The sequence below is a fragment of the Balaenoptera ricei genome, chromosome 7 (assembly GCF_028023285.1).
Source record: "Balaenoptera ricei isolate mBalRic1 chromosome 7, mBalRic1.hap2, whole genome shotgun sequence".
Lineage (NCBI taxonomy): Eukaryota > Metazoa > Chordata > Mammalia > Artiodactyla > Balaenopteridae > Balaenoptera > Balaenoptera ricei.
In genome coordinates this window covers 120,157,040-120,171,137 of record NC_082645.1, presented here as the reverse complement: position 1 = coordinate 120,171,137, position 14,098 = coordinate 120,157,040, and the positions used below count along the sequence as shown (strand labels likewise).

Below are 14,098 nucleotides of genomic sequence, written 5' to 3'. Positions count from 1 at the left end.
GCCGCGTCACATCTGTCCCCACGGCTGACTTTCATGCCTAAAACTGTCGTGTACGTGCTGAGCAGCCCCTGCCGCGCAGGGCCCTGCTGCAGGTGTCCGTGGACTTGGTATATCTTCTCTCCACGTTTAGATCTGAATCCTCCAGGGACTCGAGGGGGCCCTGCACGCCTCCGTGTTCTCAGCCTGGGTCTTCGCCCCGTGATGTCAGGGTCCTCACCGCATGCCCGGGGCCACACACCTGGGCCTGCCAGCCTCGAGCACCGAGACCAGCTAGCGGGAGACTCCAGGGCCGGGATTGGGAGGCCTGGTGTTATCTTTCCTTCTCTGGGCCTCGTCTCCTGGTGCCTGGTCCCTTCGTGGTTCAGGTTTCTGCCCATTGCCGTTCTATCTACTGCCTTCTGTGGAAAGACCTCTTGTTTTTTGGCTTCTGTGACCCTCCATTCAGAGTGAGGGGCGTGGGGTGTGCTGGGGCCGTCAGGGCGATGGGGTGGCCTGCAGAGGAGCGGGGGGAGGGACGGGCACGGGCTGCTGGCGGTGCACCCAGCCGCACGGCCTCTCGCTACTCGATGCGTCTTCCCGCCTCAGCGTGGCTGAACGTCGCATGTTATCAGGCATCGTCGGGCACGTGGCTTTGGAGCAAGTGGACCTGCAGGGCTCGGGGCAGACACAAGCAGCTCGATCCGAACTCCAGAAAAGGCCTTCACACGAGCCGGGGCGCAGGCCCGGTGCTACTGCGCCAGCCCCGGGAGCTGGAATTTCCTCATTTGTCGAAAGAGGCAGCTGTGCTGGTTTCTGGGTTTCTAAACTGTGTCTGGTTCTAGAACTTTGGCTCAGGTGGAAGCTAAGGGTGGACACTGAGGAGATGATGGTTTGGGGGGGGACACGTCAGGTGCGGTGGGACCAGGGAGAATGGCCCGGGCTCGCTCAGACGCAGCTGCAGGGCCGGCAGGCTGGCTCTCTAAGCACCCTGCTCCTGACCCCTGCCGTCGGAAAATGGCAGCTAGACTAGGATTTTCAAAAGTGATTTTTGGTGTTTCTGAAAGTATTTACTGTGGGATTAGGATTTTTAAATATACGTGTAGACTTTTCTGAACCTTTTAGTTTTGAAAATGAAATTTTCATTTCACTTATTCACGTTCAGGAAAAACGGCTTGAAAGTGCTTTCCATCACTGTCTTGAGGCCCCTTTCTGAGGGGCAGTGAAGGGGCTCACAGGACATGGCATTAGGCCCGCAGGTCAGCATCAGACCATCTCAGGGCGGGTCGTTATGCCTGGAGAGAAGCCTTGGTGCAGACGGTCGGCGGCGCGTTCGGGCCTGGTCTGCTTCTGGGCATGGGTGTGGCCCCCAGCCCTCGTCCTGACTCGGGGAGCCTGGACTGTCCCAACCCCACGTATGCCCAGTGTCTTGTGAGAGCCACTTTGCTACCTTCAAGCTGCCAGAATGGGGGCGGGGTGGCTGGCTGTGGAGAGGAGACCCCAGATCCCAGCGTTTGAGTCCCCGCGTGGCCCGGGAGCGGCCGGCACCGCAGGGGAGCAGCTCGTTTCCCCCGAGGGTGTGGGAGCGTGGCTCACAGGCCTCCCCGCTTCCTTGGGAGGGTCTGCAGTTCTCAGGAGACGCTTTGGGACCTCCTCGGGGTCATTGTTCTTGTCCTTGGACTTTGAACCTCTCCAGAGACACACATGGGTCACGGAACACTGCATTCGCAGGCTGCCTGAGGTGCTGTCCATCTGGGGCAAAAAGCAAAGCCTTAGTGCAGAGTCAGTAGACCTGCTCCTAAGTGTTTTTGTCACGATTTGCAAGTCTGCCCGAGGGGGCCGATGGCCGCTCTGGGAAACCAGTGCTTTCTCCGTAAAATCAGTAACGAGTGTGACCGACCACACGGCAGCGTCAGTAATGACGCGCTTGTCCCTGCGGGCGTTCACACCAGTTGTCAGAAGCTAATTTTACACCAAAAGTGTGATTCCTGGAAGTTTTGCCGGAGTTTCTCTCTTGTCTGTCTGAGGGAATGTGGTCTAAAGGCAGCCTGTGCCAGGTGGAGGGGGGGGTGTGCTTTCGGTGCCATCTTTGCAGTCAGAACACGATCGGAAGGTGGACCCGGGAGAAACGATTCCTTCCATTGTGAGAACCTGGCCCAGTATCTTCCTAAAAGCGGGTTTGTTTGTCTTAGTTTCCTTGACTGTCCCGCAAGCGGGCAACACCCACGGCCGCTCTCGCCGGGGCCTCCAGGGGCCGTGTCTCTGTGGCCCCCGGGCCACGGGTCCATATCTGGGAAGAGGATGAGTAACTCGTCTGTCTTCATCGTACTGCTTGTGGTCTCTGCAGAAACCCTGAGTGGTATCAAGCGGCTGCTGAAAAGCAGTAAAACCACAACAGTTGGGCCGGACGCCCTCAGGCCAGGAATTGGTGTTTGCCATCTTCGAGATGGGCACTGGTTGGGTTGTTCGACAAAGGGTCTTTTATTTTCTGATTCAGCAAATAAAAATAACACCAGTCTCCTTTAAAAGGGAGAAGGACACATGCATTTCCATTGTTTGCAGGGAAGTGCTCCTTGCAGACCTGGAGCGTAAAGTATTTTAATTGAAATGCGAGCAGTTTCTGAAGCCAAATGCTTTCTCTGTCCTCCAGATGGACTTTCTGGCCGAGACCAGCCAGTGGAGCTGCTAAACCCTGCCCGCGTGAACCACATGCCCGGCTCGGGTAAGTCTGCGCACCCAGCCCTGCTGCGCACGAGGCGCCACCGAAGGGGTGTTTGGGGCTCCGCCGTCCTGGGGGGCTGTGGAGAGAAAGGGGTGGGGTCTCAGGTCCACGGAAGTCAGCTGCTCTTTGCTGGGGTAAAATAGGCCACTGGTTTTGGAAATGTAGTGGGCTTCGCTTAATGCTTCTTAAGTAAGTGGCACAGACATGCAGGTCCTTTCTGTCTTGAACTCCGATGGGGTGTGTTCTTCCCAAAGGTAAGAACTGCTTGTTTTGGGTCTAACTCCAGGCCCTGAGCTGTACGAGAGTCTGGGGGAAGAGCGCTGAGCTTGAGCTGGGGACACCGCAGGGCAGGTCACGCTGGGTCCAGGGCCCCAGGCTCCTCGGGGGAAAGTGAGTCAGTGATGTCTCCTAAGCAGCTTTCCACGTGGAATTGACGACAAAGCATCAGCCGTGATTAGAAGTCTCTCATTCCATATATAAGATTCCTAAATATCATGCCATAGGCAATGTTTTCCAAATCCATACGGCTGTGGGAGCTTTTTCTTTTTCTTTCTGTACAACACTAACCCTCCATCTACTGTCCTCCAGGATTTCAACTCAGAGCCCGGATGCCATTCTTCACGGGCTCCTTGGCCTTATTGAGACTAAAACGAGCCTCGTAAAGGCCTAGGGTGTATGTAAGGGAACCGTTGTCAGCGTTCCACATACGTTCTTAAGCCAGCGTTTTGAGGGCGGCACTGCTGGCCCCTTGCCTTTGCCGTGTCCTGAAGGCCTCCGTCTCTGTGGTTTGTCCCCCGCGGCACCTCCTGAACCCCAGCCTCCCCGTCCCCCCTCTGCCCGCTCTCTCCGTGGGCAGGACTGGCAGAGACGGGGGGCACATAGATGCCTGCCTCTGCCCCGGCCCCCGGCTGACCCACCCATCGCCTCACCTTCCCCGTCCTCTTAAAAAGAAGCTTGAGGCAGGGCTGGAAGTGTCAAAGAAGAGATTTCTTTCTTTGCACAGAGATTCTCTGAAGCCTGCCAAGGATCATTTCTGGCCTCTCCCCAGACGCGAAGCTCGGGTTGTTTGTCTGCGGCGCTCCGGCCTCCTGCAAGGGTGCTCACGCCTCTGCCTCACCCTCCACCCACCCGTGGAGCAGGTTACTTGTTAACCGAGGACGCTGGGGGCGGGGCGGGGGAGAGGGCTTGGAAACAGCAGCCGAAGACGAAGATGCTCTCTTTCTCATTTTGGCCCCAGCAAGGGAACCAGTGCTGATTTCCCTTTCTCTTGAGTTCATTTTGCCAGTGCCTTGTGTAGCTTGGGCATTTTCAGACAGTTTCCTGGTGCTCGCCCAGTGTGGGATGGAGCAAGAAGCTTTTCAGTAGCTTGATAGACTGTGAAAAGGTGGTTTCCAAGTGAACCAGAAAGTGGGTGGGCTTCAAGTTAGTTTTCTGGCTTGAGAAGCGCACCCTGCTGGTCGAGACTTCGTATGGGCCTCCCAGCTCCACGTACAGACAGACCATGGACTGCAGTCCTGGACGGAGGGGACCTGGAATCCTGGTGACCCACTGACCGTGTGACTCTAGGCAAGCCGCCGAGTGTCTCGGTTTTATTTCCTAGATGGGATAATAATGCCGCCTCTGCAGGATTCTTACAGAGATCAAGTCTTATGTGTCTGATTTTTAGTAGTTCCTGGAGAAATGTCATCTCTTAATGTCCTGTGGGCGGGTACTGAACATGGCATGGGACGTGGCTGTGACAGTGCCGGTGTTCAGGTGCTAGGACAGCCCCTGGGGTCTGTTACACCCCTTCTCTTCTTCTGGGGGCAGCGCCCCACTTGAGAGACGGCATATCGGGGAGGGGGCCCTGGTGAAATTGGAGCCAGTAACACTGCACCTCCAGATTCCATTGGTCAGAGTCAGAGGATAAGGCTGTGCTTGCTGGTGTCATCGGGGGTCAGTGTTTTCAGGGTGACTCTACTGGGGGGACGCAATGCCCGTGAGCAGCCGGCAGTGGAAGGAGGGGCGTACACAGGGCTGCGTGCCCCAAGCTGGCCACGGAGGCTTCGCTGTGAGCTGAGCCTTAGAAGCTGCTGAAGTGAAGGGCATCCTTAACACTCCATTTTTGGTCATTCCAACCACTGTAAACTACGTTCTACAAAGAAATGTGAATCTCAGCTTACGTAATAATTTGAAAATTAGTACGACGACTTCTGTTAAGCCCCATTTTTATGATACGGGCGTGGAAACATTTTTAGATGTATTTTTATGTCAATCCCAGTTTGCTGTTGCACATTTTCCAACAATTGAGTTTAATCTTAAGTACTCTTTTGACCCTCGGCGGTACGAAAACAAACTGATGCATGCGTATGATTGGCAGGAATCACTCAGGCATTCACCATGGGAGCTTGTTCCTTTGAACGTACAGCTTCTGCTGTGCGTGGAGGAGTGCCCACGTGGCCGTCCCCTCCTGGATCTCTGCTCATTTCCTGTCTGTTCCTGGCCACGAATGGCAGCACGCTCAACCGCCTTTCTGATAATGGCTCTCTTTAAATACGTTAGTCCTTGTAAAGTCTTACCTCAAATAAAAAAGCACTATTCATACCTTCTATTTTTGGGCCATTTTGACTTGAGACTTGAGGTCATTCCTGCAAGAATACCTCTTACTAGAAAAGTTTGTATTGCGGAAGGAACAGGCTACAATGCTATTTATTTTGGATTCATTCTGGTTCCTCCACGTTCCCCCTTAACTTTTTATATGCAAACAAGCCTTTCCTTCTTTTTGTGTTTCTTTTTTTCTTGTTTTAAAGTTTTGCGTTGTGAAATAGTTCTATTATAAAAGAGAGAAAACATAACAACCATGTGCCTACCACTTAGTTGCAACATCTCCTTCATTACTGTTGTTCTGTGTGAGCATCCTATTTCTTCATTTTTTTTGGACTAAATGGAGTGTCACAGTTATGCATGAGGGTACACCATTTCACCCTTCCTGGGAGGTTGTCCTTTTCCTTCCTGGGTGGGGACTTGGGGCACAGACAGGGTGGCGGGAGCCGCGGAGGGTTCCCTGGAAGCCCAGAGTTCGGCCGGGAGAGATGGTGGGGCTTGAGGGCAGAGGAAGAGGTGAGAGGTGGTCCTCTAGGAGAGAGATCACACACCTGCCTGTGCCAGGGGACTTGAAAAACACTTCAGTCCTTCATTTCTGAATCACTTTCACTTTTTTGGGAAGTAACATACTTTTTTCCTGATTATAAAAGCAAGGCATGTTTAGTATAGAAAAGAGACACTGTAGTGAGTGTGTGGGATGCTGGTTCCACACCTGGAAGCTGAGCTCCCTCTGAGCTGGACAGTGTAGGTGCTCGGCGCCTGGGGGGAGTGAAGGGGCTGGAGGAGAAGCCTCGGTGCCCGGGAGTAAAGGGGAGGAAAAGAACCCTGAAAAGCAGCAGGAGGCATGTCGAGGCACCCACTGTGGTGGCCTGCTGGAGGGGCCCGCGCCCTTCCTGCCTGCTCCCCGCCAGAGGTGAGTGGCAGGGCCGCTTCCCCAGGGTCACCCGGCGTGTCACTTACGGGGCAGGGACCCATTTCTGTTCTCCAGGGGTGCCGCTGGAGCAAAAGATCACTTTGGAGAATGCTGGGGACCTCTGGACCAGCGGGGCTTTAAGGATGGGGTGTTGACTAAAGAGGAGACTCTGCTACGGGCTCCATCGCCCTCATCGTAAATGTGGGTTTCAGTCAGAGTTATCGAGGTTTCCTTTCAAGGCTGTATAACAGGGGTGTAATTTTTAAAAGAAAATTCTGGAAACTTGAAGAAACTACCCCAACTCTAGAGAACTTTATCCAAACTAATTTTAAAAAAGTGAGGTTTGGCTCTAGCCACGGATTCCCAAATCTTACAGAGTATTTGACCACTGCACTGTCAAAGGGGTTATTGAATTGCTTGACCGTCCTCGAATTTTGGAACAGGAGCTATCTGAGGTTAGCTGGTGCCTGAAACTTACCATGCCTCCCAGGCATGTCGTGTTGTTGTTTGGTTTGGTTTGGCGAGAGAAAATGCGAAGCAAATGCCAGCGTGAGGACACACGTGACCTGGGGGAAAGCTGCAGGAGATGCCCCTTCCTTGCACAGGAAGCGGTTCATCACGGTGTTCATAAATCCCCTGTAACAAAACCTCACTTGTCATACTTCTCACCGGATCCTCCTTTGTGTGTTTTTCATGCAAAGCTGGGTTTCTGGGGTTGAGATGTAGCACAGTAAAGGGTCGAAGGCCACCTTTGGGGGCCCCTAAGGCTGCCACCTGCTCCACACCAGGAGGGAGCGGACCTTGGTCCCCTCGTTCTGGGGCCAGGCCCGACGCTGCACAATGCTCTTCTCTGCAGGCCAGGGGCCCATCGCTGGGTGACAGCTCCCCACTGGCCCGCAGGCCGGCTGCCCTCCGGCTGCAGCAGAGAGCGGGCAGGCACTCAGTGGGGCACAGAGCACGTGCACGAGCCAAAGAGGGGGCCTGCCTTGCTTTTCCTATGAGCTTGTTTTAATTTGTGGAGGAAAATGAAAATATAGAACACAAAGACATAAAGTAAAATCCAACGGTTTGAAAAATTAGAAAAAGGTTCCGATAGTTTGTTTGCTTAGTTTTAACAAAGGTTGAGAATTTTTCCACTTCCCTCCTTCAAGTTCACGTGCGGGCCTGGTGAGTAGTCATGACGTAAAGGCCAGGTTTAGGCATCTGTAGCCCCACGTGACTTCAGAACCAAAGTGTCATCACAGCCCCGGCCGTGGAGGCCCTGCCTTGCTGCGTGCATCTATGAGCTGCTTGGAAACGCCTCAGGGTCGCCTAGGGGAACAGGTAGATTTACATCCAAGAGTGGTTCTGGACCAGGGGGCGCCATCCTGCGCTGTCCTCCTGTGTCACCGCCTTGTTCACCAGGTGTCATGCCCAGGGATCCATCCCCAGGTTCCAGGTTCCCCATCACCCCTCACAATTCCCAAGGCTGCCCTTCCCCACCCCTCCTTCCCCAGCCCTTCCTGGTCTCCCAGGCTGTCCTCCTGGGAGTCTTCAGAGTCTCCCCGTTTTCTCTCTGGCCACTTGCTTCCCTCCCAGCCCCCGCACCTGTCCCCTCTCCCACCAGATTGGCGAGCGCCCGTGGGCAGTGCCTCTGTCAGGGAACACCGCCGTGCCAGGCAGCATCTCACGTGGTGCAAACGCAGAACGTCTTTTTGTCCCATTCCTTCTCCTCCTCACCCCGTTACAGAGAGCTCCACTCCCGCCCTCCCGCTTTGGGCTCCGTGTTAGAAGAAGTGAGGGCAGGGTCAGGGCTGGGCCCAGCAGAGCTGCTGCAAGGCCTGGGCGCCGGGCAGTAGGATCTGCCTGCCTTCCATTGGCCGTGTGGCCTTGAGCTGGTGGCACTTCCTCGGAGCCTGGGCTGCCTGTCTGGCGTCACGTGGCTGCTCGGCCTGGCAGAGGCAGCGGGCGCCCGGGAAGCAGGCGGGCATCGGGCACGCGGGAGGCCCCGCGATGCTCTCCGTCCCTCTTCTGTTTCCCTGCGCTCCGCCTCACTGGTACCCTGTGGTCTGCCCGCCCACCGCCCCGGCTTTGCTGATCCCTCCAGCGTGACTGCCACCCCCCAGCCAGCCCAAAGGCCTTTGTGATGGCCCCTAGGACCGCTGTTTAAAACGAAGTAACACCAGCCGGTGTAGAGAAGCTTAACAGCAAAAATGCTTGGAGTTACGTTGAGGATGAGCGCTCACATCTGCTAAGGCTTTTCTCTGAATGCTGTGTATCGTCAAGTTAGAAGCCTGCCTGCTTTTTTGCTGCGTCGAGCTCCCGGACCTACTTAATGTTTGATGCTGTTGTATCCATCTTTAATGCTGAGCCTGGCGCGTGGGTCTGGCCCACAGAGAGAGGACTCCCGTCGCCGCGGATGAGCTGGCAGTCCCTGCTCTCTGCCGACAGCTGTGCAGGTGCACGTGCGGGTTTGATTTGTGGCCACGAGAACCTCAGCAGTTCAACCAGCGTGGCAGCGCCGGCCCTCAGGACCCAGGGCTGAGGAAGTGCTCCCAGGAACCACCCTTCTGCCTGGGGACTGAGCTCCAGAGAGGAGAGGGACAGAGGCTGTAGCTGCGGAACTCAGGCCTCGGCACCGGCCCGCTCCCCATCAGGGGCCTCGGCCCTCTCGAGTCTGATAAATTCACTTGGCAGTGGAATTTACCAACTAGGAAATGGATTATCCCCCCGGTAGTTCTTTACGGGACAAAGTTTTGGATCCTGTGCCTCTGGATGGTGTTTCCAGAGGAGAGCAAGCCAAGCCCTCCTCACGTTTCTGCTTCATGTAGCGTACGTAAATCCAGCCCCCGTCCCCCGTTCGTCCCGCTGTCACTCACTGCCTTTGGCCTTAACAGTCGGTCGCAAGGGCCCCGAGGCTGGGAGCCGTGTGGGTTCCTGCAGCTGCGAGCCCGTCAGGGCACCGAGCTGCACCTGGTACGTGGTCCGCGTTGTCTGGGCTTCTGTGGAGCTGTCAGCTGCGCATGTGCCAGGAGCCGGAGGGGCCGGCTGGGCTCCGTCTCTGTCGCTTTTCTCTTTGCCTCCTTTCTCTTTTCTTCTTCTTCCTTGTGTTTCCCTGTTATGTTCACTCAAGTCTCACCAAACCAGGGTGTGCGATTATGGGCTTGGAAACGGCTTTCCCTCCGGACACCGAGGCCCGGTTCCCCCATCTGCCCGAGGCCTGCCTTCCACCCTGAGGGCCGCCTGGGCAGCGGGTTGCTACCCAGGTGCCGTTGTCTGTCCGTCTGGGCTCTGCCTTCCACGATGACGGTTTTCCTGGCCTGTCCGCTCGTGTTTAGGACAGAGCAGAGCACCCAGAGGCTGGGGACCCTCGGGGGTTCGGGGGTGCTGGCGGCCGGGGCTCCGTGCCCTGCTCTGGCGCGTCTTCCGTGGGGCTGGTCAGCCTGCTCGCCCGGCTGGGAGGCGTGACCCAGGCCGCCGGCACCCGGCGAGCAGCGTCGTCACTGCAGCACCCTCGACCTTCCCGGGAGACGAGTCTCCTGCTTTGCGGGCTGCGCAGGGGTCCGGGGACCTCTGTGCTCCCGGAACGGGTCCCTCTCCTGCGTCGGGGGTCCTGCCACTCCTGAGCCTCAGGATGCTTTGATTCGGTTTCTTGTATCTGCTGAGGCAGGTGCCCCTTCTTCACCCATGTGTTTTCTCCTAGCACTTTGTTCCCTCTCATTTGCCTTTTATCTGCAGTTGTGTTGGTGATTTTTTTTAGTGGGCTCTGGAGGAGTGGGGTTAAATGATGGTGTCTGGTCTGCCGTCTTCCACCAGAAATGCCCCGCCTGTGCCTCTCAGGTGCCCCATCCCGGGCTGGCTGGCCGAGCCCACCCCTGGCACCCGACCAAGGCCCGCTCTGCCCCGCATGGCGGTGGCCTCGTTCCCCAGCTGTGTTCTTTCAGTATCCTCAGCGCTTGAGGAGGGAAGATAAAGGCCTTCCCAGCCAGGGTGGAAATTGGATTGTTTGGGTTATTTATGTTTATCACCAGCTGTCGCACCCCATTAAGTTTGTTTTGTGATTGTTGCCATAGACGCGGAGAGTTAGAAGGAGCTTGCTGTGGGGCCTGAAGGAGGGAACAGGAACCAAGAGAAGCAAACATTTACCGGTTACGGCGTAGCGGGCCCTCGGAGGCTGGCTGGGAAGCGTCTCGCGTGCTCGGGTGTGCCTGAAGCTGGCCACACGTCCGCACGAGCCCAGTGGGCTGAGGTCGGCGACTCCCTGTTTCTCCATCTTGTAGGAGTAAATGTGGTACCGGCAGTGGTGACCCTAAGATCTGTGTTGACACAGAAAATAGAGCATGAAACCTTAATGTCCTCGTGGTGTATTTGAAAGTGCTTTTTAGGCAGAAGATACAGTATTTTTCCAACTCAGGATTTTGCTCTGTTTCTGCATTGGAAGCATCACGGATGCCAGGAAGGTCTGGATGCATGAGCACATCATTTGCGGGCAAAGCACTTTGTATCTTTTTGTCTCTTTATTACCAGGTTTTGTGTTCTGTACTTCAGGGCTACGTGGTGTGAATGAGATATATCCAGAGTCTGGGAACCCCATAAATGTGTCTAAAAGTGCTTAACTGTGTCTCCGCAGGGTCAGGAAGACAACTCTTGTTAACTCTCGTCCATGGCTGTTATTGTTGCTGGGAAAGTGGTCACACTTAACATGCTGTATCATTCAGCCCTGCCAACAGCCTGCCCCCTAGGAGGGTAAAGTGTGGTCGTTGAAGGAGAAACCTCACAGCAACTCGTACCGTCCAGCAGCCGTTAGACCCAAGCCCTGGCCCTCTGTGTCCCTGGCACGCTGGCTCCCGAGCGCCGTGGTGGGGCCGGGGTCTGACCCAGGTGTCCTCGGGCAGTGGTGCCTGGTCGGGGCAGACGGGGAGAAGCAGAGGGGGTCTTGCCGGTTGAGTCAGGAGCCCGAGGGGAGGGGGCTGGCGCTCCTTTCGGTCCCCCCAGTGCCCCCTGAGCACCGTGCGTACGGTCGGCCTGGGAATCCTGCTGAGGGGTAGGGAGGCTGCAGAGTGCAGCTGCTGGCCGTGCTCGTCCTTCCCTGAGCCAGCCCGCCCTCCACACCCCGCCTGGGTTTCTAGTGGGACAGGGTACACGCAGACCTGGTGTCGTCGGAGCCGGGGACACTCTGCCAGTCTGGTCAAGCTTTGTCCGTTTCAGTCATCTTTCAAAGAACCAACTTCTGCCTCTGGTGATACTCGTGTACATTTATTTTCTCCTCCTTTCATTCCTGTTCTTATTTCCATTCTGCTTTTTTTGGTGGAGGGGTTTATGTGGATATTCTGGTACTAAATTCTTAGGTTGAACATTTAGCACATTAATTTTTAGCCTCTCCTCCTCTTGCTGTAAGCGTTTAAGGTTCTGTAGTTCTCTCTGGAGACAAGTGGAAATGCTTTGGTAACTTCTATTTGTAGTATTCAAGTTCTAGTTTATAGTAGTTAATCTGTAGCCTCTTGAAAATGTGTTTGATGATTCTTTTTTCTTTGAAAAAATGAGATATTTAGAAGTGTTTTTCATCTGGAAGTGCAGACTTTTTCAAGTAATCTTTTTGTAATTGATTTCTAATATACTGTATTATGGTTAGAGGTGACTAAGCCTTTGAATTTTTTTGAGACTTGCTTTATGGCCAGTGTTGATGACTCTTCAATATGTGCTTTAGAAGAGTTGTATTCTCTAGTTGTCAGATGCAGGATTCTAAATAGGCTCATTAAATCCAACTTGGTGGCAGTAGATGATGTGGAACGCTAGACGATGCTAGAAGGTGATCCACGCTGTGGGGAAGAAGAAGCAATTAAGGACAGCTGAGTTCTTGTGGAGATGGGTTTCTGCAGTTTTAAATGAAGTGGTCAGGGAAGGCCTCCCTGTCAAGGCAGGCTTTGGGCTCACTCACTCACTCTTTCGTAGTGATCGGCCCTTCTAGGTGCCCATCACCTCCCTTGGCACTTGGGATACATGTGTTTATGAATAAAGCAAAGATCCCTGTGTTTGTGGAGCTCAAATTAGAGTGGAGGGAGCGGAAGAGGACCGGTAAAGACAGTGAGTTGGCGTGGACACAGTGGGCAGGCTGAATCGGCTCCGAGTCTAGAGCTGTTTGGAAGTAAGTGGGATTTACTGAGGTGGCAGGTGAGCTGGGAGGGATGCAGAGGAGTGGATGGTAACTCCAGGTGATACTGACCAGGGTTCATGACCTTCCCCAATCAATAGAAATTGACCGGAGGCCAGACAAGAAATTCAGGCCAGGCTTTATTGGGGCCCCTGCTGCAGCAGCTGGGAGAGAAAACAAGTAAGTTTCCCTTGCTCGCTCCCTGGGGGGAGGGGAGTGTGAGCTGGTCCCTTATATGGGGTCGGGCGGGAGGGGTGGCTGAGGTGGTCTGCCCACCTGTGTGGTGGTGCTGTGTGCAGGGGGCACGCCCAGTGCCCAGCTTTTGCTCCTGGCTGTTCAGAAGTGACAGTTGAGTTTTTTGGTCTTTTGTATCTTTTTGTCCATAATTTGCCCCAACTGCAGCAGGCATGCCGTTATTTTTAGTCCCATATAGTTTCTTTGTATTTTGTGGCTCAAGGAGAGGTGTGTCCAGGTGCCAGCACTGCAGCAAAGGCTCCCAGGTCCCACAGGGTTTCGTCTTTGAGCGTCTGGATGGCGGAGTTGCTGTGAATTGAGGTGGGGAACACGAAGCTGCCCGTGGGCGAAGGTGAGGGCTGGTGTGGGACATGGGTGTGTTGAAAAGAGACTCTGAGCCCCAGTGCGGGAGGGGGCTGGGGCTGGGGCTGAGCATCTTTGAGAATCTTGAGTCGTTGGCGTCGAGACGGTGTGGAAATGAAGTCTCCCGAGGGCGTGGATCTCCCTGCACCGTCTATGCCCCGGACATTGTTTATAATGTTGTCCTACAGGCCAGGATCTCTTAGAGGTACTAGTGCGTTTCTCCCCGCGTCATGCTTGCTGGGTAGAACCGGGAGCGCCTGCTGCAGGGTGAGGTGAGTGAGGGTCCACGCTGTGGAACAGGCCACCCACCGCCTTCCGTAGCAGAGCTTGGGTCCCCGCACTGGCTCACTGGTGCTGGCGGTAGTCACGGCGGTAGCGATGGTAACAGGGAACTTGCCTGGCGCTGCTGGCCCTTCAGCCATGACCGGTGGTAGTAGCTGCAGAGGCTAAGTCACTTTCCCAACTTCCCTGCACGTACATTAAGCGCCTGACTTTTTGACGAGCATCCCAGGTATTCCTTCTACACACTACAGTCTGAACCTGACCTCCTTCCTCGCCCCCATGACCCACAGAGCCCTGAAAGGATGCTGCATTCCTTGTTGGGCACATCGGTTTCCAGAAAGCCCGGAGGCGATGCTCACCGCTACCCCAGAGGGCGCCCCCCAGCCCACGCTGGAGAAGGCCAGCTCACCTTCAGAAACGCAGCCCTGCTTCAGGCCGCCCTCTGCTGCCCTCTCTCCTCCTTCTGCCAAGTGGAAGAAACACCTTCTATTTTTAAATATTTCAACTGTTACTATTAAGTAATATTGTTTCCTACTGCAACCCAGCTGTTAGGTGAACTACATAACCAAACGTTTGGAGGTTGCTAAGAAGGAAATTCTGAAATGCTTTCTTCTTTGTATTATGTAAACTTGACCTTACGTAACTGAAATGGCAAGGACGATTGCAAAGGAGATCTGTGGCCTTCCTAGACCACTGGAACTATTTTTAATTTTCAGATAATGTGTTTTTATCCGTGGGGTTTAGGGTAAGCAAAATGGCTTTCAGAGAGTAACTTGTGAGTTATGCTGGGGCGAGCACAGCCCAGGCCCAAGGTGTGGGCAGGTTGTGGAGGTGTGCAGAGGCCGCAGCGGTGTGACCGGATTGAATCCAGGTGTGCAGTTACTGCCTGAGCAAC

At 54.8% G+C, this 14,098-nt stretch overlaps 1 protein-coding gene across 8 annotated transcripts in view; it reads left to right on the top strand.

The window, feature by feature from the left end:
- The window catches only part of HDAC4 (histone deacetylase 4), a 291,082-nt gene that overhangs the window by 136,651 nt on the left and 140,333 nt on the right, over positions 1-14,098 (top strand). For all 8 annotated transcript variants that reach the window (XM_059929089.1, XM_059929090.1, XM_059929091.1 and 5 more), the window contains one exon: positions 2,627-2,698. In XM_059929089.1, the coding sequence (XP_059785072.1) occupies positions 2,627-2,698 (72 nt within the window). The remainder of the gene's footprint in view (positions 1-2,626; positions 2,699-14,098) is intronic.